The sequence below is a fragment of the Esox lucius genome, chromosome 17 (assembly GCF_011004845.1).
Source record: "Esox lucius isolate fEsoLuc1 chromosome 17, fEsoLuc1.pri, whole genome shotgun sequence".
Classification (NCBI taxonomy): Eukaryota; Metazoa; Chordata; class Actinopteri; order Esociformes; family Esocidae; genus Esox; species Esox lucius.
Genome location: NC_047585.1, coordinates 694,817 through 719,980, shown reverse-complemented (window position 1 = coordinate 719,980; position 25,164 = coordinate 694,817). Strand labels below are relative to the sequence as shown.

Genomic DNA, 25,164 nt, shown 5'->3' with positions numbered 1-25,164 from the left:
TCATTGTTCAGCGGCGAGGGGTGAGGGGTTCTTTATCAGTTCTGGGTGGCTGGGAGCCTGAAGAGAAACCTAAAGCTTTGTTCCTCTATCTAACCCCCCCCCCCCCCCCGAAAAAAATACAAATAAAAACATCAAAAAAAACATTACATTTGAGTTGAAGGGGACAGGAAGGCTATTGTTCTTTTGTTACCAGCCAGTGTCTGGTGTTCATTGAGATCAGGTCATCATGTCCTTAGCATTTTGACTCTAAAGACAGAATACTAACAAGTCTTAACTAAAAACATACGTCTTCACATTAGTGTATGACTTACTGTAGTTCTTAAATGGACACTACCTCCTTTTACACTTCCTCACTGGGTTTCAAATTGAACGCATCCTAATCTGGCATGTAAGGGCAAGCCTTCAACGGTCCTCATTCACCAGGCATTTCATTCATTTTATAACTCATCACAGGCCCCCCTTCTATGGGACGTGTCAAAACAAGTTGTCCCTCTCCTTGGTAAAATGATCAAACAGGAAATTCTTAAACGATTGACAAGTTTCACCATCCTCTCAGAGGTTCTATTCAAATGTGAAGTTAATGTAGACTCCAATTTGTCATTACCCCCCAGAGGGCAAAAACAAGCCAGACACAGCTGCAGAAACATCTATTCCCCTTCTTGTCTTCACACAATCAAACCCCATAAATCCAATTGGTGCAAAGCCCAGAATGCTTATGATTTCCAGAGTGACGACAGGACACTGTCAAAATAAAACTGAACTGGACAATGTTTTTGGAGACTACATGATTAGGAGATGGAAAGTAAGAGCCACTTTGTGTTTGAATATCATTCCGTGTTACGGCTAATGGAACATTCCAGAACTTGTGTGGGTTGGTCTAAATGATACAATCCAAATTTGGGCATGTCTGGTGTTTTTTCCATTTATAATATGACAGAACACACAAAACACCACTATAGTAATTTTGGGATACAAACTTTTTACTAATAGGCTTCCACATTTTCTAGAAAAAAAAAAAAAAAAAATATTTTAAAAAGTGTGAACCCTTGACATTTGATAGAAGTAAAAAGCACCACAGAATCTAGTAGACCTACATTTTCTCCCCACAGTAAAACTAAAATGGTGGCCTTGGATTAACAACACGGATTGACATATAGGGCTCTCCTATCACCTTTGGTGAGTGGCATTAGCCAAAGCGGAAGTTGAGCCTGTTCTGTAGTTCCCCAACTAGCCAGGTAAGTTATTAGCCTAAAGCTTATCGGTCTAGTTCTGGACATGTTTGCATGTCTATGTATGATACATCATATTTACATACCCTACTAATTTGCAGAAAGTGATTTTTGAACACCACCAACCAGCCATAACATTATGACCACTGACAGATGAAGTGAATAACACTGAATCTCGTTATCATGGCACCGGTCAAGTATGTGGGATATACAAGTGCTGGTCATATTATTAGAATATCATCAAAAAGTTGATTTGTCCGTAATTCCATTCAAAAAGTGAAGCTTGTATATTATATTCATTCATTACACACAGACTGATATATTTCAAAAGTGTATTTCTTTTAATTGTGATAACTGACAACTAATGAAAAACCCAAATTCAGTATCTCCCAAAATTAGAATATTACTTAAGACCAATACAAAAAAAATTATTTTTAGAAATGTTGGCCAACTGAAAAGTACAAACATGAAAGGTATGAGCATGTACAGCACTCAATTCTTAGTTGGGGCTCCTTTTGCCTGAATTACTGCAGCAATCCGGCGTGGCATGGAGTCGATCAGTCTGTGGCACTGCGCAGGTGTTCTGAGAGCCTTGGTTGCTCTGATGGTGGCCTTTGGCTCTTCTGCATTGTTGGGTCTGGCGTATCGCATATTCCTCTTCACAATACCCCATAGATTTTCTATAGGGTTAAGGTTTCGAGTTTGATGTCATGATATCATGGTCCTTAAACCAGGTACTGGTAGCTTTGGCACTGTGTGCAGGTGCCAAGTCCTGTTGGAATATGAAATCTGCATCTCCATAAAGTTGGTAAGCAGCAGGAAGCACGAAGTGCTCCAAAACTTCCTGGTAGACGGCTGCGTTGACCTTGGACCTCAGAAAACACAGTGGACCAACACCAGCAGATGACATGGCACCCCAAACCATCACTGACTGTGGAAACTTTACACTGGACTTCAAGTGTGGATTCTGTGCCTCTCCTCTCTTCCTCCAGACTCTGGGACCTTGATTTCCAAAGGAAATGCAAAATTTACTTTCCTCAGAGAACATAACTTTGGACCACCCAGCAGCAGTCCAGTCCTTTTTGTCTTTAGCCCAGGCGAGACGCTTCTGACATTCTGTCTTGTTCAAGAGTGGCTTGACACAAGGAATGCGACAGCTGAAACCTTGCATACGTCTGTGCGTGGTGGTTCTTGAAGCACAGACTCCAGCCGCAGTCCTCTCTTTGTGAATCTCCCCCACATTTTTGAATGGGTTTTGTTTCACAATCCTCTCCAGGGTGCGGTTATCCCTATTGCTTGTACACTTTTCTACCACATCTTTTCCTTCCCTTCGCCTCTCTATTAATGTGCTTGGACATGGAGCTCTGTGAACAGCCAGCCTCTTTAGCAATGACCTTGTGTGTCTTGCCCTCCTTGTGCAACGTGTGAAAGGTCGTCTTTTGGACAGCTGTCAAGTCAGCAGTCTTCCCCATGATTGTGTTGCCTACAGAACTAGACAGAGATAATTTAAAGGTCTTTGCAGGTGTTTTGAGTTAATTAGCTGATTAGAGTGTAGCAACAGGTGTCTTCAATATTGAACCAATTCACAATATTCACATTTTCTGAGATACTGAATTTGGGGTTTTCCATTAGTTGTCAATTATAATCATCAAAATTAAAAGAAATAAACACTTGAAATATATCAGTCTGTGTGAAATGAATTCATACATTATACAAGTTTCACTTTTTGAATGGAATTACTGAAATAAATCAACTTTTTGATGATATTCTAATTATATGACCAGCACCTGTATTAGCCAGCAAGTGAACATTCTGTCCTCAAAGTTGATGTGTGCAGAAGCAGGAAAAATGATCGACTTTGACAAGGGCCAAATTGTGATGGCTAGACGACTTGGTAAGAGCATCTCCAAAACATTGTGGGGTGTTCCCGACAGGGGACAGGCTCAATGATGCACGTGGGGAGCGAAGGCTGGCCCGTGTGGTCCGATCCATCAGACGAGCTACTGTAGCTCAAATTGCTGAAAAAGTGAATGCTGGTACTGACAGAAAGGTGTCAGAACACACAGTGCATCACAGTTTGTTGCATAGGGTGCTGCATAGCCACAGACCAGTCAGGGTTCCCATGCTGACCCCTGTCCGAAAGCACCTACAATGGGCACGTGAGCATCAGAACTGGACCACTATGGGAAGGAGGCAAGCCGGTGAATGCAGTGTGATGCTTTGGGCAATGTTCTGCAGGTAAACTTTGACACAAATCACCTACCTGAGCATTGTTGCAGACCATGTGCACCCTTTCCTGGCAACAGTATTTGCTGATGGCATTGGCCTCTTTCAGCAGGATAATGCGCTCTGCCACAAAGCAAAAATGGTTCAGGAATGGTTTGAGGAAAACAACAAAAAGTTGACTTGGCCTCCAAATTCCCCATATCTCAATCCAATCGAGCATCTGTGGGATGTGCTGGACAAACAGGTCAGATCCATAGAGGCCCCACCTCGCAAAAGGATCTGCTTTTGACGTCTTGGTGCCAGATACCACAGCACACCTTCAGAGGTCTAGTGGAGTCTGTTTTGGCGGCAAAAGTGGGACCTACACAATATTAGGCAGGTGGTCATATTGTAATGGCTGATCAGTGTATGTGCCATTTCCAGTTTTATCAGTTTAGTCCCAGCCCTGTGTGTGCCAGGCATTCATAAACTGAAAAGCAGCCTTTGACAAGCATCACATTAGATATAAGAATATGAACAACCAAATTCTCTAAACACTTCACTAATAATATCCTAAATGTGGTGCTCTCATCTTTCTACCTAAGTAGGTTGATTCAACCCCCACCCCCTACTCCTTTACCAAACCAAAGGCCAACTTTAGATTCCCACAATGGCTCTGGGTACCTAAAGAACACATAGATTAATAAGGTAGCTAAGCCTTGCCTTAACAGGCTGGATGGGGGAACAAAATTCCCCATCTGCCAGCAAACTGACAAACACTTGTTCCATTGGACAGAGCAAAAATAAAAAATAATGTATCTATGGTATGTGCAGCTAGTTTTGTAAAATAAGTTAAATGTGGGAATTGTTTTATAACGGCATCTCCCATGTATTCTGATATTTCTGATTCAATTAACAGTAAGCAAACACAGAAGGGCATATCAAAGTGCTAGAAGCAGTCACCTAATCCTCAACTGGACAGATTGTAGGAAACTAGTCTAGCTGACAAAATTGCTCATCCACATCTTATCCACAAACAGTCAATTAATATCACAAATGTTGTAGGACAGCGGAAATGCCATGTTGAAAGACTCCATTCACTTAGATTCTTACCCCCTAACACAGAGTTTGGCATAAATGAAATTTGGCCTCACTCACTTTCCTGCACTATCATTTCAACCAATTCGATGGCATAATGGACTAATTCTCAGGAGAAGCACGATTCACTTTGGAACCAGCAACCTTCCTTTCATTATGCACACACAGGCTTGCATATGGCTTGACTCACAGAGACCACACACAAATGATCAGCACCTACACAACTGCACATGTAACCCAACTGCTGTCTGTGTGTCGCAGCACAACACAAGCCATGATATTGGTCACATCATTGGCACAACATAAACTGTACTGATACTTTGTATCACCAGAGGCTGATTGGTTACCCTTATATGACTCACGTTGACCCACTGATTAAATTGCTCAGGGCATTCCAATTACTTCGCTAGTTTAACATAGGAGACCCCTTTACACCTTGGATCTCCCCAAAGACGGAAAAATTGTGAAAAACATCTTATTCGGAAACTGATCAATTTGTTACAAGAAACAAGCGACTATTAGGAAAAGCACCCTCATGCGGGTGAGCATTGGAGAAACAGAAATGTTTTATTGTCCCTTAAAAAAACATGTATCCACATTTAATTTGATGCCAGCCACACATTTCAAAAAAGCAAGGACAGGCAGGAAAAGTGGTATGTTAATTGCCAGCAGGTCAGTAAGAAGATTGGGTATGAAATAATGCACAGGCAAATAGCGATAATTATATCATTATATCAGCGAATATCATTTCTCAACATAAAATTGCAAAGAGTATGGGGATCTGATCATCTACGGTACATTATATAATTAAAAGCTTCAGAGAATCCAGAAATGTCTGTACGCAAGGGACAACGCCAAAAATCTAATATTGGATGACTGATCCTCAGGCCCTCAGGCAGCACTGCATTAAAACAATTCTGTAGTGGACATCAATGCTTGGGCTGTGGAACACGTCTGAAAACCATTGTCTGTGAACAAAGTATGTCGCTGCATCCACAAATGCAAGTTAAAACTCCAACATGCAAATGAGAAACTTTACATAAAAAAGATCCAGAAATCCTGTTGCCTTCTTTGGCCCAGAGCCCATTTAAAGATAGATGGAGGAAGTGGAATACTGTCTGGTGGACTGATGATTCAAAATTTGCGGTGACCATGATTCCCAATTTCTTTTTGGGGATCATGGACACCACATCCTCCGAACTTAAGAAGCTTGGTGGTCCCTCTGCTCTTATCAGCGCAGTTCAAAAGCCACCAACCGTGATGGTATGGGGATGCATTAGGGCACATAGCATTTGTGAAGGCACCATTAATGCTGAGCAATATATACAGGTTTTGGAGCAACATATGCTGCCATCCAGACAACGTCTTTTTCAGGGAAGGTCTTGTTCATTTCAGAAAGACAATGCCAAACCCCATTCTGCACGTATTACAACAGCATGGTTCGGTTGTAATAGAGTCCGGGTGCTAAACTGGCCTGCCTGTAGTTCAGACCTGTCACACACTGAAAACTTTTGGCACATTATAAAATGAAAAATACAACAAAGAAGACCCCGAACTGTTGAGCAGCTGAAATCCTATATAATCAAGCAAGAATAGGAATACATTTCACTTTCAAAACTGCAGCAATTGGTCTCAGTTCCCAAACACACAGAAGACAATGGTAAACATGCCCCTATCCCAACTTTTTTGAAAGGTGTTGCTGGCATCAAATTCAAATACAATTACTCAGTATCAACATTTGATGTTGTCTATGTACCATTTTCAATTAAATACAGGGATACATTTGCACATCATTGCATTCTGTTTTTATTTGCATTTTATGCAGCATTTTTGGAAATTGGGTTGTAAAACAATTCCCAAAACTCAACCATACAGACAAAATGTAGCAACCCACAGACCCAATAGTTAAAAACATAGCAATACTGTACATTGTGCTCTTGTTAGGTTTGAGGGAGTGGGGAATTTTATAAGTTTAAATGGCATAACTGCTACATTTGAGACCAACTAACATTCCTACCTTACAGTTGGATGTGACTTTGGTTAAATATGAGGTGCTGTTATGCTCTGCTCTTGAACAGCAAGGTTAGTTAATCATACTTCACATGAGATTAAAACTACTCCAGCCCTGTTAGCATTTCCAGTTTAGATGTGACCACACAAAGGAGATATCCACAAAAGGGAAAACAAATGGACCCCACACATATCAAAGGGCATCGGTTTTATCTAGAAAAACCTGGTCACTTTTTTGTATAATATTGTTCTTTTAAAAGATAAAAAGGTAACCCAACCAGTACACGGCCATTCAATAGTTTGGGGTCACTTTGAAGTGTCCTTTTCTTCAAAAGCAAAGTAGTGTAGACATTATTCATGTTGTAAATGACTATTGGTGAAAACAGCAGATTTTTAATGGAACAAATAACTTTCTTCTAAAACTCAGTCTATTCTTGTTCTGAGAAATGAAGACTATTCAATGTGTAGGGCCCTATGAAATCAGTTTTATTCTTTTTCAATAAAACTGATTATGATTTTATGATTTACGCTAATTTTTTCATCAGAAAGTGTTTAATAATGTGAATGAATAAAACTTAAACAATTTGTACTTGGATACATTTTTATTTGTATATTTTTTATCCATGCAAGTTTCTGAAATAAAGTGTAAACACAATACAGATACAGTCAGTGGTGGACAGTAACGAAGTAATTCGTTACCGTACTTAAGTAACTTTTTAGCGTATCTGTACTTTACTTGAGTATCATTGTTTTGTGAGACTTTTTACTTTGACTCAACTACATTTCGAAGTGGAAAACCTTACTTTTTAATCCACTACTTTCCTAAAACCTGTCATTTCTTTCTACGTTCCTTTCCACAACATACATGCGTGATCCGTGACAGGTCCAAATAAGTGCACGTGCTCCGCAAGTGTACCAATCAGAACACATCGTTGTTTCGTGCAGTTTGGGCGCGCGCTGCTGCTGGCTGCGACTGCGCTTTACTGTCTATGACTGCTGCTGCCTGTCACAATTTATAACCAACGCAATAATGGAAGAAGCGTCAGACATTGAAATTGAGCATCCATGGCCATATTTAAGCGAACTATTTGAAGTAGTAGAAAGGAAGAACGAATCGTTCATTTTTAAATGCCTTCTCTGTCTGCCTCAGAAGCATACAATTTCTTCTTTCAAGAATTCGCCATCCCATCTAAAGAAACAGAGGTAAATAATTTTGTATTGAAATTAAAGGCTAATATAACAGTGACCTGTCGTTTTACCCAAACTGGATATAATATGCTCATACATTGTGTTAATAATAAACGTGGACATCAGTTGCATTGTGCAAGGTTAAGCTAGGAAACTGCAGACTAGTAACGTTAGCAAAGCTCATTAACACCAAGGCACTTGGCTAGAAATAGCATAACGTTACCCCCTAAAAATGCCATTTACTTGTCAAGCTCGTTCATAGAATGTGTAGTGTGTCTAAAGAAATAATAGAAAATAAATGTTATGTAAAATTATGAAAATGCATTTTTCTGACATTTAGGCTTCTATTTGACTAGGTTTACATGCAAGTATGATTGATACTTGAACAGTTGTCTGCGATTGATGTAGGCTAGCTAGTTACTCAGTCTTCTCAGCAGCCTACGTGGTACATGCAAAAAAACATGAAATGTGCACTTCATTTATGAAATTGAGATATTGCTTTTTGTCACTGCCCACTGGGTGGATTCAGATTCATTGAAGAGGTGCTCTGTGGCACTTGTTTGCCAGCTGATTAAAGGGCCACACACACTTTTGATGTGTTGGGCAGTGCATTGAATGACATCCATTCCGAATTTGGCATAGAGAAAAAAAATAGAACTACCACAGATGGGTCCAATTTCATAAAGGCATTTAGAGAATATGGAGAACAACAAGATTAGAACAATAACTGTGCCTCCAGTGAGACTGAAGAGGATGCTTGCAGTGATGATGAACAGGAAGGTGTTGATGTTGACTTCATTGAGGTAACACCGATCTTAATGGAAGATGATGGCTTACAATTTCAGCTTCCAAAGCATCATCGCTGAGTGTATTCCTTATCATACACAATTTAACTCCGTTAAAACTTCATATAGCATGTGTAGGAAGTTAGTGTGCCATTAGTAAAATGATTAAAAAGAGGCCTTTATGAACACATATTGACCAAGAACACAATAGATGTAAGACCGTCAAATCATATTTAACAATTAAGTATTGGGATGATTGTTGTTTTTGTCATTGTCTTAGTATAATTTCTCTCCCCCACCTCTAATTCCAGGTACTGCAAACCTTTGGTGGCTGCAGTCCTAGAGGGACTACAGAAGCGCTTTAAAGACATAATGGCAGAACCAGAGTTTATTGCTGCTGCCATCCTGCTCCCAAAATTTAAAACAGCGTGGACATCCGATGAGAACCTATTAAACCTAGGAATCAATCTATGTATGTACATATGTTTTGTTGCATTTGTATTTCAGATGTCATGCGCTTAGTTCACAAAACAAAAGTAAACAAAAAAACTAAACAAGCGCATTTATAAGTTTATTTACTTAAAAGGGTGGGGGGGGTTGTGACCTGGTTTCATATATATATATATATATATATATGCCTAAAAGGCAAGTTTGATGTAGATGGACCCATAACCTTATTGTTCAAGGTACTACATGCTGTTCATGTTGTTCAGGAAAAAGAACAAGGAAATTTGACACAACCTAGACAGAGTTGTGGCCTGGAAGTAAAGCTGATCTAATGGGGCATAGAAACTGATCTTTGCCCTCATATGTCAGCTTTAGCTACCTATCCATAACTATGCATGTTTCTCCAAATTAGTTCATTACTTTTCCTCTGTACTGTACAACCGGAATTGCCCTATCATTTATATAACATGATTTCTGGCATCTGTCCCAATATATGTTGTATATTAGGACTTGCCTACATCAAGGACAATCTGGAGGAAGAACGTTCACATCAGTCACCCAATGGATCAAGTGCTTCAGACGATGACTTCTTTTCAAGCATGAAGACAACTCATGGGCAGGAAAGTGTTAAACAGCTAGAAGGGTACCTTGCCTCTAAAGTAGACAACAAAGGGATACTGCAATCTTATCCTGTGGTTTGCAAATTGTCTCTTAAAATCAACACTGCCTTACCAGCTTCTGCTGCATGCGAACGACTCTTTAGCACTGCTGGACTGATTTTCATCCCAAGAAGGGCAAGATTGGATGCCAGAAATTTTGAAAATCAGCTCCTTCTCAAACTAAACAAAACATATTTTAGCTTTAGGTAGGTCATACAGTTAACGGTACCATTTCTGTTATAGCACATCACTACTAGTTAGTAGTTCTACATACTACGTAAGTCTTCAGGGAAATCTGGTGGTGTGTTAGTTTCTGTTTGTGTGATTTATGCTAACATTTGTTTTTAGAGTGGACATACAGCATGTTGTAAGGAGTCATGTTTAGTAAAAAAATACATTTTGTAAACTTGAGTAGATAAGTTTTTGCAAGTTATTGCACAACTGTGATGTAGTAAAGGAGACAACAATGTGCTCCTTTATAGTAAATATGATATAGTAAAGGAATAAGATTTCTACATTACTTCAAACAATAAATTGGTTTCCCCCCACCCTATTTATTCCTAATCATGTGGTTTCCATGTAGTATGATGTGCTTATGATAATTTCAAAAGATATATTTTTTTACCTTAAATGACTTGATTGAGTGTATAAAAGGACATAAGACATTGGAACTACATTACACCAAATTACTTTCGATACTTAAGTACATTTGAAGCCAAGTACTTTTATACATTTGCTCAAGTCGACGTTTAAAGGGAGCACTTTCACTTGAGTAATATTTTACACTAGGTATCTCAACTTTTACTCAAGTACATTGTCTGTGTACTTCGTCCATCACTGGATACAGTGATAGCTATGGAGATGCAGACAGCTGCTGACGTTACGCCGAGATATTTCACCGCGATAGCTCATAGTATGAAAAAGGCTATCACAATTTGCACGCCAATAATTTATATTGCAGATTGTAAATATAGGCTATCGTAACATTATATTAATAGGCTGTTCATATGCTGGTCGAAAACACGGGGTAGGTGAGTTTGACCGAGGCAACCCTTTTTCCCGGTATGCAATGCCTCACTAGAAACGACCATAGCTTTCTTAGCTTTGCTAAGGGGATGTCAGACTCGGTGCATACAGCCACAAACTACTGAATAAATTCTGGAAAATTCTCCTCTTGAATCTGCTGATGCACTTGCACTAGTAATGGTTGTTTGAAGACACATGCTCTGGCTAACACTGTGCTTTTCCTTGTACTTCACCTGGTCTTTAGTGGTCATCACATATTTTTGTTGCCAGAATCTGCAAATATAATTTAGTCTGACTCAATACTACTTTAGGTATTGCTCGGCACTGAATTTAGCGGTTAGGGTAATTTTTCAAAGTGACAGCCATGTTGTGAAATGGCGTAAGGGTCCCATGCACAACCAACTGACCGACCCCCCCCCCCCTCCAATCTAAACAGAATTATTTCTCTAGGCCTACTCGTCTGATTTTACAATTATGAAATAATTGTAGGTCACATTTTCATAAATTTTCACCAAATTAAGGAATATTCTGCAATATTCCACATTGTACAGTTGATTAAATTTTATTAACACATTTCATGATTCCATCTGCGTTTTCCGCATTACAGAAACTACCAAGAAACTGAAGAGCTCATACAATACTGGGTACTAGTCCCTTCACAGGACCAGAATAGAAAGAAGCGGCGGCCCAGGTGCACAACTGAGCAAGAGGACAGCACAACGGAGGAAGAGAACAAATACATTAGTGTCCAGTTTGAGAAACGTCCTCAACTGGTTGCTTCATTAGGCTACATAGTTCCAACAAACATCAGTCTCAAAGACAACAGTGAAGAGGCGACTCCAGGATGCTGGCCTTCAAGGCAGAGTTGCAAAGAAAAAGCAATATCTTAGACTCGCCAATAAAAAGAAAAGTTTAAGATGGGCAAAAGAACAGACATTGGACTGAGGAAGATTGGGGAAAAAAGTGTTATGCACAGACAAGTTTGAGGTGTTCGGATCACAAAGAACATTTGTGAAACGCAGACTAAATTAAAAGATGCTGGAGGAGTGCTTAACGCCACCTGTTAAGCATGGTGGAGTAGTCTGGGGGTGATTTGATGGTGGTAAAGTGGTAGATTTGTACAATGTAAAAGGGATCTTGAAAAAGGAAGGCCATCACTCCATTTTGCAACACCATGCCATACCCAGTGGACAGGCCAAATCTTCTTCTAAAACAGGACAATGACACAAAGCACAGCTCCAAACCATGCAAGACCTATTTAGGGACGAGGCAGTCAGCTGGTATTCTCTCTAAAATGGAGTGGCCAGCACTGTCACCGGACCTCAACCCTATTGAGCTGTTGTGGAAGCAGCTTGACCGTATGGTACAAAAGAAGTGCTTCAGGAAGCATGGGGTGAAATATCTTCAGATTACCTCAACAAACTGACAACTAGAATGCCAAAGGTCTGCAAAGCTGTAATTGCTGCAAATGGAGGATTCTTTGACAAAAGCAAAAGACACATTAAACATCATTACTTCTAACCCTGTCGATCAGTACATTTCCTATTCAAATTAATTTCATGTATGTTTTCATGGCAAACAAGGACATTTCTAAGTGAACCCAAAGACTAACAGTAGAATATATTCTACCACTGTCTCTTTCAAAAATGTTGTCCCTGATCGACACGTGGGTGTCTAGCCACGTGATGACATTCATCAGTCTCAATGAATGAGAGAAGGCTTGAAAGAGCCAAGATGGCGGCATGCACTTTTTAGATTAGTTAATTGAGCAATCAAACATTGAAATTTGGAAGATTCCTCTTTGATCCAAATTAGTTAAAGAATGCATCTTATAAAAACTCCTTGTAACTGAAGATACCAATTACCAGCTTCAACCTATAATTTCATTGTCGTATTTGACCACTAACCTGCAAGACCTCTTTTCCAAGTAGAACAACTCAGAAATGCACTAACATCTGCTAAATGACATTCAACTGCCAAAGTAGGGGTAGAGGGGGAATTTTTTTTTACTTCTTCAAGCACTGAACAAAACCCCTTCTTCTCAGTGCCAACATTCCACCCTCCAAAATGATTTTATAGCTCAATGGACAGCAAAGCAGAAACCATTATTACATCCTGGTGAAGGTTTTTATCATTTCTCTTCACAGCCTTTCACAGGGAATTCAATGGTTTTTTCCCCTTTATAGAGAAAACAACGTGGGGGGGGAAACAGACTCATTCTAGTGCAAATGGTCTCACGCCCAATTCAAAACCTACATTCCAACTAGACATAAATAGGTCCAGCCGTAGGCCCAGTAATGGCTATATTTTTAGGGCAAACATCACCAGTCTTACAGATCAGGAAACGTAACTTTGTGTTAACATTAGTACTCACACATAAAATGAAATGTTTTTCTTTTAATTTGAAAAAGTTGTGTATCATATGAAAAAACAAGCCTGTTTTGTCTAGGTCAACTCCAGATAAAGTAATGTTACAATCTCAGTACAAACAAATGTTGTAGTAAATAATGCTAGAATGAGAACAGAATATAGGAACATAGATCAATGAAACTGACAAAAAATACAAAAGAAAAATACACTCAGTGCATCCTTAAATTCTTAAACTTAGACATAAAACATCAGTTGAATGACAGAAACGAGGCTCATTGTAGTAAGGCTAAAAAGCCATCCACGTATAGGCATATACATTCTCCCCTCATATATTTATTTTTTCTTTTTAAGGCTAGCATACAATTGATCAGAGCACATTTTTCTTCAGAAAGCAAAAGCACATGTCGACCGGGTGTAGCTAAGCCAGCATCAGGTCCACTAGCTGGGAAGATTGGGTAATGAAAGGACCCTGTCCATTTAGACCCGTCCAAGTGTGCGAAATCCCGAAGAGGGCCGGTCAAGGTCTGTAGAGGTCAAATTCCACAGGAAAACGCAACAGAAGAGAATAATGAAAGAGGCAGTCGGCATGGTTTTGAGGAATGTAACAGATTCATCTCTCGGTTGCACAAGGCTGCTTAGTTGGAACGTAATGTGGAGGACAGCAATCACATGAAGCCTACAGACTACCCTGTAAAGTCACCATCAAAACACCCGTTAAACTGGAGAGAGAAAAAAATAACTAACTTGAAAACAGAATTGATCCAACAGAAACTTTCAGTTGCAACAAATGTTTTGAAACAGAATTGGCAGGAGGAATGCATCCCATAACATACTAATTAAAGCGACGAGCAGCGTTTCAGGGGGTCATGCGGGCCACAGGAAGCATCTCACAACATGCTCTCACTAAAGAAATATTTTTTGCTATTTAAAAATGTCCATTGCTGCTAGTAGTCAGGGTGTCCAATCAAAGGAGAGCAAATCAAAACAAAACAAAAATACTTTGAAACCAGAAAAGGCAACCCTAGTTCAGTCGGCCCATGATTAGAAGGGATGAATACGGTTGTCCCTGGCTTTCTATGTGGCAGACAGTCTTTAACCATTACGCTATTTTAAACAGTGGGAATGCATCTCTTACCTCAGCCATTGCATTTTTGCTGCAATAACGTGGACAACAGAAAATGTATTAACAGAACTAAAGTATATTCTTGTACAAAGATTACTATAGATGGATAGCTAATAGCTATACAGTACCTTTAATGAAAACAATGACTCGAATCGCTCCATGGCTGGTTCGTTTCTTTAAAAAACAGTAAAAAAGGCTCACATAATAAAATTTCTCTTTTAAATATATGAGATTCACAATATTACAGAGTGGCTATACAGGTGCTGGTCATATAATTAGAATATCATCAAAAGGTTGATTTTATTTCAGTAATTCCATTCAAAAAGTGAAACTTGTATAATGCATACATTCATTCCACACAGACTGATATATTTCAAGTGTTTATTCCTTTTAATTTTGATGATTATAACTGACAACTAATGGAAAACCCCAAATTCAGTACCACAGAAAATTTGAATATTGTGAAAAGGTTCAAATATTGAAGACCCCTGGTGCCACACTCTAATCAGCTAATTAACTCAAAACACCTGCAATGGCCTTTAAATGGTCTCTGTCTAGTTCTGTAGGCAACACAATCATGGGGAAGACTGCTGACTTGACAGCTGTCCAAAAGACGACCATTGACACCTTGCAGAAGGCTGGCTGTTCACAGAGCTCTGTGTCCAAGCACATTCATAGAGAGGCGATGGGGAAGGAAAAGATGTGGTAGAAAAAAAAAAGTGTACAAGCAATAGGGATAACCACACCCTGGAGAGGATTGTGAAACAAAACCCATTTAAAAATGTGGGGGAGATTCACAAAGAGAGGACTGCAGCTGAAGTCAGTGCTTCAAGAACCACCACGCACAGACGTATGCAAGACATGGGTTTCAGCTGTCGCATTCCTTGTGTCAAGCCACTCTTGAACAAGAAAGAGCGTCAGAAGCATCTCGTCTGGGCTAAAGACAAAAAGGACTGGACTGCTGCGGAGTGGTCCAAAGCTATGTTCTCTGATGAAAGTAAATGTTGCATTTCCTTTGGAAATCAAGGTCCCAGAGTCTGGAGGAGGAGAGGCACAGAATCCACGTTGCTTGAAGTCCAGTGTAATGTTTCCACAATCAGTGATGGTTTGGGGTGCCATGTCATCTACTGGTGTTGGTCCACTGTGTTTTCTGAGTTCCAAGGTCAACGCAGCCGTCAACCAGGGCGCTTTAGAGCACTTCATGCTTCCTGCTGCTGACCAACTTTATGGAGATGCAGATTTCATATTCCAACAGGACTTGGCACCTGCACACAGTGCCAAAGCTACCAGTACCTGGTTTAAGGACCATGGTATCCCTGTTCCTAATTGGCCAGCAAACTCGCCTGACCTATTGTGAAGAGGAAGATGCGATATGCCAGACCCAACAATGCAGAAGAGCTGAAGGCCACTATCAGAGCAACCTGGGCTCTCAGAACACCGGAGCAGTGCCACAGACTGATCGACTCCATGCCACGCCGCATTGCTGCAGTAATTCAGGCAAAAGGAGCCCCAACTAAGTATTGAGTGCTGTACATGCTCATACTTTTCATGTTCACACTTTTCAGTTGGCCAACATTTAAAAAAATAAATAAATAATTGTATTGGTCTGAGGTAATATTCTAATTTTCGAGGTGATACTGAATTTGGGATTCATTAGTTGTCAGTTATAATCATCACAATTAAAAGAAATAAACATTTGCAATATATCAGTCTGTGTGTAATGAATGAATATAATATTCAAGTTTCACTTTTTGAATGGAATTACTGACATAAATCAACTTTTTGATGATATTACAATTATATGACCAGCACCTGTATATTGTTGTGCAATGGCTGAAAAGTACTGAGAGGATGAATATTTCTGAGACACCAATTGGAGCATCTGAGGAGAATCAAACCGGGGTCTTAATATTAAAGGTCAGGGATGTTCCCACAAGACCACATAGCCTGCTGGTACGCCCTTCAGCACTGTATAGTCTTCAAATGTAACTTTTACCTCGGTCATTATATTTTTGCTGAAATAACATGGATAACAGAACATTTATTAACAGAACTAAAGTGTACTCTTGTACAAAATTTACCGTAGATGGCTAGCTAATAGCGATACAGCCTACCTATTATGAAAACAATGACTCCAATCAGAGCATGGCTGGTTTGTTTCTTTAGAAAACAAAAACAGTATAAAAGGGTCACGTAATACAATTATTCTCTTAAATATATAAGAATCATGATACGTACAGAGGGGATACAGTTGTGCTAAAAAATCTACATACCCTTGGAAAATTGGTAATATATGTACCATTTGTAAAGAATGAGTGAGCTGGCAAAACACCCATTTCATATGGGATTCACATTCAACTGTAGGTCAAAACAGAATGTCACAAGAATAAAACAAAACATGGCAACAAAGAAACAAGAAACCAGGCAAACCTAGTTCAGCCGGCCTGCAATAAAAAGCTTTGAGCGTTGTTGCCCTCCCGACATTCGAACCCGGATCTCCTATGTGAAAGGCTGTGTCTTTAACCACTAAGCCACCAAGCTACACACCAGCTGATTGTCGGTATAGCCTCTTGACATTATATCAAGCCACGCATTAACCACGTCAACCATGAATATTTCTTTAGACACCATAAAACACTATGTAACATTTCTTAAGTTTCCCTCCACCACAAATAGCATCTATGAACTGTATGGCTTTTGCCACTGGCTGTTTTAACAGCTTATTAGCCATGGTTTCTTGGATATAAATAGGAATGTCTGTATGCTAAGTGTCAGGAGAATGTGTATGATTTTATGTGGTTATAAGATTGTGTAAAGAGAGATGAGAGAAAGTGTATTTGGAGGGAGTAGAGGGTAGGAATGTGTGTGCAGAGAGTGTGTCTTGGTGAGGAGTGGGGGGAGGAGAGTGTGGATTGTGTGTGAAGAGAATATAATGTGCGTCCGATAGTGTGGAGGGAGTGTCTTTGGGAGGTTGTGGAGACAGAGGAGATGATGGAAATCAAGCGTCTCAGACACACTATGTTTTTGTGTATTCATAGAGAAAGTGATGTGTGTTGGGTTAGGGAGTTGAGAAAATTATTTTTTACTTTAAGTATCAAAGATACAGGTACGGATTAACTTCAGCAGGAAATTGAGTGTTAAACTTCTATGGCAGAATTTCAGTGAATCTCTTAGCATCTGTGATATTTATAGCTGCTATAAAGCCATTACATTGTGTATAGGTGCAAAGTGTCAGACGTTAGCCATCTTGTGTTAGCTACCTCGCATTAGAGACATAGCATTAGCCACCCCGCGTTAAGCTTGCTAGCCACCTGAGGGACAGCCAAAATCCTCTAGCATCACACGCTCACGCAGTGGCTAAAATGATGACACCAGAGTTGAAATACTAATACCACTGACTTTGAATGGGAAAGGGTTTCGCTTGCTAACCTGAAGAATACTTGGCACCATCAATTAGAACAACTGCAAACAATGAGTGTCTCAGTTGCCTCATTAAGTGATTAAAATCTCCAGAATGTTTCATGTCTCTAACTTATTTGGCTGATTTTGGGTGGATTTCTTAAAATCTGTGAGATTTATAGTGCCACCATGAGAGCTAGCTGTTCATACCTTTCAGGGTTCATTCCTGGACTTGGGGTTTATCCATAAAGCAAGTAGCATCTTTCTTGGATAATCTTTTTAGGATTTATATGCTAATAAAAATTGTGCCAATTACATCAAATTCAATAGCGGCAACATCGTTTGAGGAATCAACTTTATAGACTTAAAGATTATGGTCCATAGATCCTTCAAAGCAAATGGCATGCCAATGTGTTCAACAGTCTCAAAAATATAATTTAAGATGTTAAAATAATGAAAAACAGAGATGGTTTTTAGCACCCCCAATAGGTAATTCGGGTACTTGACTTCTGATGTCCATTTGCAGCACAGATTTTAATGAGCATGATTATTTTTGTAGTTGTAGGATATTCCCATAGGGTTTTATGGTCAATATAGTCATAGACCCACCCATCTCAATTTTAGTTGCTGATTTCGACAGTATTGTTTGAGACATCTACTTTTCTTATACACATTTTAAAGATAATGGTTCAAAGGTCATTCACACCAAACGGCATGCAAATCTGTTCGGCAGTCTCGGAGGAGATGTTGTTAAGGGGTTTTACACAAAAGTAAAAATCAAGGCCAAATTGTCACCTTTTGTAACTTTCAAAGACAATTGTCCAATGGTCCTTCACACCAATTGTCAGCTAAATCTGTTCAGCAGTTTCAGAGATGTCGTTAACAAGTTTTCACAGAAGTAAAACGGAGGCCATATTGTTGGAGACATCAGCTTTTCTTATAGAACTTTAAGACAATGGTCCTTCACACCAATTGTCACCCAAATCCATTCAGCGGTTTCAGAGGATATGTAGTTTGTGTTTATATTAACAGCAAAATTGTGAGAAACATTGGTGATGTTTATAGAACCCCCAAGAGGTATTTCTGTACAGGGTTTCGGTCAATTCCTGGCAGACACATTTACGGGTATGTTTAGTTTCGTAGCTGTTTGGCTTCCATTTTGGATAAATGGACTTCTAAAAGATATAGACCCGTCCAGCTCAATTTAATTTGCCGATTTTGGCCATATTGTTTGAGTTATCAACTTTCTTTATAGAATGGTTCCAAGGTCCTTTACACCAAAAAGCATGCAAATCTGTTCAGTGGTCTCAGAAGAGATGTCGTTAACGTGTTGTTCACAAAATTCAAAATGGAGGAAAATCTAAGGGGCAGATTTGAAAGACCCCAGATACTTTTTTGGTCAACATGAGAAGGGGCATAACTGGAACTTGGCTGCTTGACCAAAATTCGGTTCATGAGTTTGATTTTTTCATATTCAACTGAGTGCTACAGCGCCACTTGAGGAGTATTAGGCAACGTTTTGAACCAGAGGGGACCGAGCTATGGGCCTCTGAAAATGGCCCCAGGAGAATAATAATTACAACTGCAAGCAGCATTTAGCGTGTTTCAGCATTACGTTATTAGTAGCCAGATGGCAGTTTTTCCAATAGGACACAAATCCAACTCATGTCCATAGCTGTAAACAAAATTACATGTATGGTTTTTCCTTTTCACTAGTAACCCTATGTGGCCAAATGGAACAGCTTTCATATAAACAAAGCTCATAACCCTGATCATGTGTAGAAAATGTAATCACAGCTAACATCTGTCTTTTGAAGCATTTTTCACAAATTCAGAATTGCCCAAAAAAAATATACGCCTGACTAAATGGATCTCAATTGCAAATGTTACTTGCGAGGAGTTGGAGTTATACACCGGTTCCCAAGGTTTTATTTTAAGCAGGGTGTGCATGGTAAGACTGCAAATGTGGGGAACCCCAATAGCGCCACCATGTGGTTGATAACTTTGCAGTCATTATTGTCGTATCATCTTTGTTAAAATATGCACCAAGTAGAATTATTATCCCATTTTGCATGTAGGAGATGTCTATATGTGCAAAACCACACCCCTGTCCATGTTTATATGTCAATGTCAGCCATGTTTGAGATACTGGCCTGAAGATAATCGTCCATAGATGCCAAATATGAATGTATGTGAAAATCGGTCCTTAGGTGACAGAGGAGATGATTTGTGTTTTTAACAAATTCTAAATAGCCACCAAACCCTTAAAGTGAAGTTAATGAGTCCCAATGGCAAATATATTCCTTATGAGGAGGTAGACTTATCTGCCTCTTGTCAAGGCAGTATCTCAAACTGAGCGAGTATGGTGACCTTGCTAATGTGAAAAACCTCAATAGCGCCACCATGTGGTTGATAAATAAATGCTTGCAGTCATCTTCTCCGTATGGTCCTTGTCAACTAACGTTTCCAAGTAGAATTATTATACCATTAACCGTGTAGGAGATATTTCTAGAATTGTGCAAAAACACACCCCGGACAAGTTCATTGGTCAATAGCATCCATGTTTTTTGACATACTGGCCTGGCTGCTATAACTTTTGAGGACCTTGGTCCCTAAATGCCAAACTATGTGAAGATAGGACATTTGCTGTCAGGAGTAAATTTTTTAGTGTTTTTAAAAAATACATCCTGGCGGACTGATAATCATGCCAAAATGATAATCATGAGGAGGTACATCTATATACCAATTTTCAAGACTCTATGGCATAAGGGGTGGGTGTGGTGAGCTTGCAAAAAGTGTGACTTTGTGACAGCACCACCATGAGGCCAACACGCATGCCACAGCACCAGAAGTTGCGGTCCTTGGCCCGTTACTACCATGAAAAATGTGGGCACCTTTAAGCCATTTTATCTCACAAGAATTTGCAAAAAACAAAAAAAATTGCCGGAAGTATAATAATAATAATCCGGAACAAACTTATTAGGGTTTCACCAGTGAACTGCTGAAACCCTAATAATAAAAATGATATGAACAATTATAAGATGGTTCAAGCAACTTCGTAGCTTGGCCCCCTAATCTTGGTATTCAAAAGGTGGAAGATTAGTATCTGAGGACCATCTGCAGTGAACACCTATCCTAAGGGAAGGGTGTGTTAAGCACTGCATAACATATTGCTCTTAAATTGCCCAGCCGGTTTCACACAGCGGGTGGCATTCGTGTAGGCCAGGGTTTCTTAATCCTGGTCCTCGGGACCCAAAGGGGTGCACATTTTTGTTTTTGTCCTAGCACTCGGACACCAGTTTCAAATGTTGCCCTACCATTTACACACTTGACTGACGTACGCTAGTGGTTCCATGTGTAAATACTGCAATGCACACCTTTGCATATCCATGTGACAAGATATGGATCCAACGGTGGAAACAAACCTTACCACAGTCATGTGTTGTCAACAAAAACTATGCAGGCTAGTCACAGTGCTGTAATTAAAGTTTGTCATAAAATGTAATTAGGTCAGAACTACTAGAAAACCTACAGTAGCTTAGATAATAGGGCTGCAACTGCTAACCAACAACAACCATAATGAAGGAAGGCACTGAATTTCATTATGGATTTGTTAAGTCTCATTGGAATGCTGAAAAATAAGGAAACTAGATCCAGTCCATTTATTTTAGAAGGGATATTGTCAGCGTACTTCAGTTAAAACGTCCTGCTAAAAGATTATCAGTATTGTTTTACTGTTGACCATTTCTGGTTAGTCATCTATATTGTAGAGGTTCATAAACCACACAGTGGAATTTTGGGCAAAATTTAAAACATTGTTTCGACTTGTTTTGAAAGTTGAGAAAGATGAGGAAAAACTCTTAATGTTATTTAAAAAAACATTAATTAATCATATATTTTAAAAAACTAATCATCAGATCAATTATGAAGCTGCTACTTGCTACACTGGTAGATACATTACCTGTACCAGAATTTAGACTGTGCCAACTTAGCCTACTTTTAAGTAATTTAGTGGATGTTTTAACATAAAGATTCAATTGCCATCTTCCAGGGCACAAAGATGTGTCACCATGTTGGCTCTGGGATTCTAACCAGTGACCTCAAGGTGTCTGGCATAACGTAACCACTAGAATTTCTGATGTCTAGTTCTCATCTAGCTAGCCTGCTTTTTGAGCCCTATGAAACAGTTGGCCATCCTTATCACCACTTACACTTCTCCCTAGTGTACCCATAATTTAGTGTCACCTACTGACATTTGAACTACAACCCAGATACTCCATTTTAAGTAGATGTAGAGTTTGAATAAATCCTTGCAGTCTGGAGCCCCGCATGAAGTCATTGTCAGGAGACAGGTTGGACAGGATTTTCTAAACCGATGACCTTTGTTTTCCTCATATCCTTCAAATATGAAACCAATGTGTTACTGTAGCCAATTCTTACTGTAGTCTTACTGTAAAATTGTTACACTTCCTCCATGTTTATTATAACACACAGGTCTTTGGAACCCACTAGAATGTTAATTTGCACAGTTGGTGGTCTGTGTCTTCCACAAACAATGTAAAAACTTGCAGCATGGGAACACAAACCTTACGAAGGGTGGCCTGCAATTTACAATTAGAACATTAATTCTAGGTGATATGAAATTGGTTTCCAAAACCATACCACAAACAATGCATACAAAGTGTGATGGCTCTTAACAAAAGCCCCCTGGGAACACAATGCCTTTATGAGTAGAAGCAGGTACTGTCTGTTGAATGGCTCCAACTCCAGTCTAGCCAGTAAGCTAAAAACATTTCTCTCAAATGATAATAATATAACCACATTTTCAATAATACATTATTTAAACCCACTTTATACAATGGCATCAAGCAACATGTTGACAAGATCCTGGGCCTCAATTCAATCCAAATACAAATATAGGCATTGCGGCATTTAACAGTTTCATAGTAGGCTACAAGCTGCAGATGTGGGCGCAAACAGCATGGTACCCTAACAGACACGCCATTATCAGTATCAATCCATGCCTTACAACAAGAAAAGTAGTGTCCAGTTTTCAACTAATTGAAGCCCCTCCCCGAACTTCAATATACAGCCCTACTAACCAATCAAATGAGACCTACAATAACCATAGGCCTTGCATTTTATCATAAAATCAAACACTAAGTCGGCAGGTAGCCTAGTGTGTAGTGTTACCCAATCCCGGTCCTGGGGACCCCAAGGGGTGCATGTTTTTGTCCGAGCACTCATTTGATTCAAATGTTGCCCTACCACTTACACACTTGATTGATGTAATCAACTTAACATAAAGTCTTAATGTGTGAATGTATGTGAGTGCTAGGACAAAAACATGCACCCCATGGGGTACCTAGGACCAGGAAACACTGGTTTAGAGCATGACAACGAAAAGGTTTCTAGATCTATTCCGGGACCGATAAATAGAAAATTCAGTCCTTCAGCAAGACAGCTACAGTAATCCTAATTGTTCTTGTGTAGCTGCAATTACGTTCCCTGCGATCAAGTTGCTAGGGGGGGTGGGATATGCTAAAACCAATAATTGGGCTGGATTTGATTAACTTTAATAACCTTGAATGTGGCCAAAACGTAGAAACGCCTTAACTGATTCAATTCTTTTGACCATTTAGTCGACTTAATTAGCTGACTAACGTTAACTAGTAACGTTATAGCTGTGCGAGTTAGCTAGACTGCGTTACGTGGCCGTCAAATATAAATATAAGCTACTGTACTGTACTACTGTAGGTACAGTGAAATGAGTTACACCAGCTAAAGAAGTTATCTGCACAACTACGTAACGTTAGCAAAACACTAACTATGTCTCGTTAGCCGCTAAATTAAAGGTATAGCTACTATTCGTTTTATAGCTGACAATAACTAAATCATATAATTACATGTTGTAAAACACTGCACAAATTTACTCTAAAGTCCTTACATTGGATGTAGCCATCCTGAAAACACAGCACAAACAAATACAGTACCACTATACAGAATAGACTAGTGGGAAATGTTATATTCAAATGTTTACAGTAATTTAACTGGCTGTCCAACTACACATTTGTAGAGACTAGTAGGGTACGTATGGCCAACTAACATTAGCTATCATATTAGCAACAATCCCAATTAACTAAATTGAAAAATTATAAATATTTTTTTTGCAAATAAACAGAGACTCAAGTACATGAAAATAGCTAGTTAATATCACTAACAGGTACAGCAACTTACAAATAACCTAGCGTATTCTGTGCCGTTGTACTTACCGACTCAGAGTAGACCAAGGCAAATAAAAACAACACGAGAAAGAACACTTTGCGCATGTTTCCCTTCGACTTTTGACTTCAATAAATAAAAGAAAGATTTAGCTTGAGAAAACGTACGTGGAATCCTTTTTCCAAAACGTAAACGCCACTTAACTTCCACTCCTCACTTCAGTAGGATAACTAATCATTGGCTAGAATTCACTTTAATATTGTATCGCACGTCACACTCCACCCCATTTAACAGCACCCAATAGAAAGCAAGCTTCTTTCTCTTACCCAATAACACTTTTGGGAAGATGTGTAACGTCACAGAAATGAAAGTGCATAGGTTTCGGATACCTTACGTAGTCAATAGGCCGTGTGCTGCAATATTGTGGACTATAGGAGTGCAATCCTCCCAAATAATTGAATGGGAGTATATGAGACCCCAGCAAGTAAAAAAAGAACACAACATTAGCACGAATTTACTCAACAAAAATACCAACATTATTATTTCCCGACATTAGATATGTAATTTTTATTTGTAACATCGTATCGTTTTCTAATCACAACATTACTGACGTTTGATTAACATTTGCAATTCATCGAAAAACACTGGCTTTGGACTTCTTGGCAGCTAGATTATCAACTGTCTGACGCTATATGACAAACTGGACGCAATTGTTCCACTTGCAGCCGGGCTTCGCCCTTTTCAATAATTACGGTAAACTCGTCTGATCAGAAACTCCCTTTCTGGACTTGGTTATTTACTAGATCTTTCATGGTTAATATAGATGAATTATGCTAGAATATCGTTAATCTCTTATAGTAACTGTTAACTATCTGAAATAAAGTAGGAATATTTAATGTCACATTATTTGTTTATTATTAGAATTTTTGTTATTCATTTGTGTCACTTTAGACTTGATATGCAATATAACTTGAAAAGTGAAAAGTGCAATAAAAATTTCCATGCGTTGTTATATATTTCTATTCTTCTCACTTGTTTCTCTTCATTGGAAGCATAAAGAAAAAAATGCATTAACCAGCTCATGCCGTTGAACTCATCAGTTCATGGAATTTCTACTGGCGTAATTTCCCGGCGAACTCTTACAGAAAACTTCCCCTTGTCTCTGCCCAAACGGATTCGTTTGAGAACGTGGTTTCCAAAACCCAAAGTAACGACGGCAGACGGAAGTTGGGGATGTACATTTTCACCAATAGCTGGATGATTAACATTTGCTGTTTCTAGGAAAGTCTGAATGCCAGACATACTGTGTGATTTGCCTTCATTTAGATTTTATTTGTATTATGATAATGTAAGAACAAAACAAGGAATGTAATTCTAATACAGTTGTGCTGAAAAGTTTGCAT

The 25,164-nt window shown here is 39.2% G+C and overlaps 1 protein-coding gene across 1 annotated transcript in view; it reads right to left on the bottom strand.

Moving 5' to 3' along the window:
• The window catches only part of sdc4 (syndecan 4), a 29,592-nt gene extending 5,604 nt beyond the window's left edge, over nt 1-23,988 (bottom strand). The window contains exon 1 of the mRNA XM_010866181.5: nt 23,812-23,988. Within this exon, the coding sequence (XP_010864483.1) occupies nt 23,812-23,868 (57 nt within the window). The 5' untranslated portion in view covers nt 23,869-23,988. The remainder of the gene's footprint in view (nt 1-23,811) is intronic.
• Between the last annotated feature and the right edge of the window lie 1,176 nt (nt 23,989-25,164).